The 3504-nt window shown below is 44.5% G+C and overlaps 1 protein-coding gene across 3 annotated transcripts in view; it reads right to left on the reverse strand.

Moving 5' to 3' along the window:
- The window catches only part of Cdk5rap1 (CDK5 regulatory subunit associated protein 1), a 35886-nt gene that overhangs the window by 30751 nt on the left and 1631 nt on the right, over positions 1–3504 (reverse strand). For all 3 annotated transcript variants that reach the window (XM_031372363.1, XM_031372364.1, XM_031372365.1), the window contains exons 2-4: positions 2930–3252; positions 900–1003; positions 215–249 (exon numbers count right to left, since the gene is read on the reverse strand). In XM_031372363.1, the coding sequence (XP_031228223.1) occupies positions 215–249; positions 900–1003; positions 2930–3233 (443 nt within the window). In that variant the 5' untranslated portion in view covers positions 3234–3252. The remainder of the gene's footprint in view (positions 1–214; positions 250–899; positions 1004–2929; positions 3253–3504) is intronic.

Raw genomic sequence — 3504 nt, forward strand, 5'->3', positions numbered from 1 at the left:
ACTCACTCTGTAGAACAGGCTGACCTCAAACTCAGAAATCCACCTGCCTCTGCCTCCCAAGTGCTGGGATTAAAGGCACACACCATCACTGCCCAGCTAGGAAAAACTCTTAACTCTCACTGACCTTCAGCCATTGGTTCATCTCCATAGGTAAGCCTTCTTGACACAATTATAAACAATATATTCACTCCTTATGGAAAAAACAAATTTGTACCTGATAGAACACGTGACAAGAAGGATCACATCAGCCTAGTAGAGAGCAAGAAAAAGAAACTTATAAACTTTGAAATTAGCCTTGCAGAATCACTACCACGAAGTCCATCTGCTTCTTTTCTACTATTATGATAAAACATACATAAAATAAATCTTATCATTTTAACCATTTTTAAGGCTACAGGGCTATAACAAGAACACTTGCCAGCCTGGTCTACACAGTGAGTTCCAGGACAGCCAGGGCTACACAGAGAAACCCTGTCTCAGAAAAAAAATAAACCACTTGAACAGTATAATGCAACCACTACCACTGTCTCCTCTGAGAGCTTCTCAATGAAAGTTCTTTATCCATTATGCATTAACTCTTTAAGCCTTAGCTCCACTCTACACAAGCAATCCTTCTCAAATTCTACATCCTCCTGCCTCTACTTCCCAAGGCTAGGATTACAGCCACGGGTTACCACAACAAGTTTGATAACTCCTTTCCTGAAGATGGACAGCATCATGAGAGCTCAAAATACCTGAACTAGATGCCAGTCCTACAGTAGATGTCACTAAAAGAAATTAACACATCACTCACAGGAACTAAGTCAGCAGGCAGCACCCTCTTCCTGAGATTCATGGCATCTAAGAACCTGCACCAGAGTAGAGGACCCCAAGCCCAGGGAACTGAGGAACTCAAGTACCTCTTGGAGGTCGCTGGTCCGCAAGTAGCCACTCTTCTGTAAAATGGACCAGGCTATCTCTGTGTCGTTCACATTCATCTGGCAGCCATAGGTCTCGAGGTAGACTGCAACGAAAGGCAGGCTGACTCCAAGGCAGGCAGAAGGCCACATGGCTTGGGCCTCCTTGCCAAAGCCCTCAGAAACACCAGAGGCAACTGATTGTGGAAGTCCAATGTTGCCTCAACCCTCAAACACCATCAACGGACAGAGGGATCTCCCCAAATTAGTAATAGCCTTTCAGAATAAGAAAATACAACATCATATATACACGCCTATTATATGCATGGTATTTGAAATATAAGGGAAATGTGCCTCCTTAAGAACTAACGAAATAGGTCTATGGAAGCAACTAAAACAGTAAGGACTAATGATCGTTTTTATTCACCCAAGGAAAACCTAAATTCAAGTGTCTGTATTACAGTCCCCACCTCCAAACAAAGTGGTTCTCTAGCCTCTGGAAGCAGCAGCATTGACCAGAGGGTACACATCACAGAATAAAAATGAAAGCAGACACGGTCATATTATGAAGTAAAAATACAAATTTACACAAAGTTCCAAAACATGAATTTCACACTTCAGTAGGCTCTTTCAAATCATATTTCTAGTTACAACCCCATCACCACCAGCAGGCTATAATTCCAAGTGGAAGCCAGGCATAGTGGCCATAAAGCCTTGGACATGAGGCCAAGGCAGGAGAATAATCAATGTAAAGCCAGCCTGAGCTACACAGTAAGCTCCAAGGAAACCTGGGCTAAAGAGACAGATTATTTCTCAAAAAGTAAAACAAAAAAAGGAAACAGGAAACATCGGGGGTTTTGTTTTGTTTTGGTGGGGTCTCACTACATAGCTCTGGCTAACCTGGAACTCATTACGTAGACCAAGCTAGCCTTGAACTCAGAGACCCCACTGCTCTGCCTGCCAAGTGGTAAGATCAAAGGTATGTGCCACATGCCTAGCCGATTTTTTAAATATATATTTTGGAAGATGGTGGGCACATATGTGCGGAGGTCAGAGGGAAGATCTCTTTTGGCTTTAAAGCTTTACATAATGTATAGAGCTTGGTTTGGGCATTTTTGTAGCTATTCTTCACTTTTTAGGCAGATCTCACTGTGTAGTCCAGCTAATCTAGAACTCACAGTGTAGAACTCACTCTTCCTCCTCAGCTTCTCCAGTGCTGGGATTGTAGAGTGCACTACCATGCAGTTCGGAGGTCAGAGGACAACTTGTGGATGTCCTCTTTTCCTTCCACCATTGTGAGTTCTAGGGATCAAACTCAGATGATCACACTTGATAGCAAACAACTTTACCTTCTGAGTCATCTTACCAGCCACAAGGGAAAAAAAAAACTCAACATCAGAAGAGGCAGCAGACATCAATGACTCCATCAGTGAGGAGGCTGAGGCAAGAGGGCTGAGTCCCACACTGACCTAGGCTACACAGCAAGACCCAGCTTCAAAAAATAGGGAGTAAGCTTGGGCAAGATGCCTCGGTGGATAAAGGCTTCTGTCACTAAGCCTGATGACTTCTGACCTCTCATCTCACATGGTGAAAGGAGACAACCAAGTGTCACAGTTATGCCCTGACCTCCACAGCTGCCACACACTGACAATAAATGGTGTCATTTAAATGTAATCCTAAAGATTATAATTAAAACAGGGATTACAGTACCTCCACACATAACCAGTGAGAGGACTCCAACTCGTGTGTGGACAGCTTTGAGTTTTTTCTTGAGGAGATGGGGATGTTGTGAGCGGAGCTTAGAGCTTCACGGTGCTAGGCAATCACCCCACCACACAACTGTCCCCCAGCCCAGCCCTTGAGCTTCTTTAGAGCAATGCTACTTGGTGGGCTCTGAGGGCTTTATGTGAAGCAACCTAGCCACACTATCAACTCCCTAAAGCCAAGAACGCAGTAAGAGAACAGCAAAAGCAATCAGGCCACAGACGCTGCGATGGAACAAGGAAGCCAAAGGGAAAAAAAATAAAGCCAACCTCTTCTCTGTCTTCCTAGAAGTTCATCCCCTGAGACATAGGGAGGCGGGTCCTCCACTTCTGGAGGAGATGGTTTCTCTTGAGGAACTGAAGCACTTCTTAAAAAATGCTGAAAAGTCGGCCCAGTGGCTAGCCTGGAGCTGAAATCCTTCTGAACTCCTTCTGAACTCTTCCCCTCTGGACTGGAACAGGAAGTGCTGGACACACTGCTATGTGCCCTGCAGGTCCTAAGCAACACCCAGCACATGGAGGTCAACGGCATCGACAACCTCTGTGCTTGGAGGACACACTGCAAAGGGTGCATGGCACCTGCAGTCCTAAATCTGTAAAAGAATGAAACACACCGGTATTTACTGCACATTCGATACAGGAACTGCTCTGGACACTCCTCCTTGATAAAACAGAAGAAAGTATGGGGAGTAGGGCTCATAAGATGTGTTGAGATTTAATCTCAGGATTACCCTGGGCTAGCCTGTATGTAACTCAACTCCCTATGTAGTCCAGGCTAGGCAAGCTGAGAGGTTATGTGAGGTTAGGTTTTGTTTGTTTGTTCTTTTTTCTTTTCTTTTTTTTTT

The sequence above is a fragment of the Mastomys coucha genome, unplaced genomic scaffold (genome assembly GCF_008632895.1).
Source record: "Mastomys coucha isolate ucsf_1 unplaced genomic scaffold, UCSF_Mcou_1 pScaffold15, whole genome shotgun sequence".
Classification (NCBI taxonomy): Eukaryota; Metazoa; Chordata; class Mammalia; order Rodentia; family Muridae; genus Mastomys; species Mastomys coucha.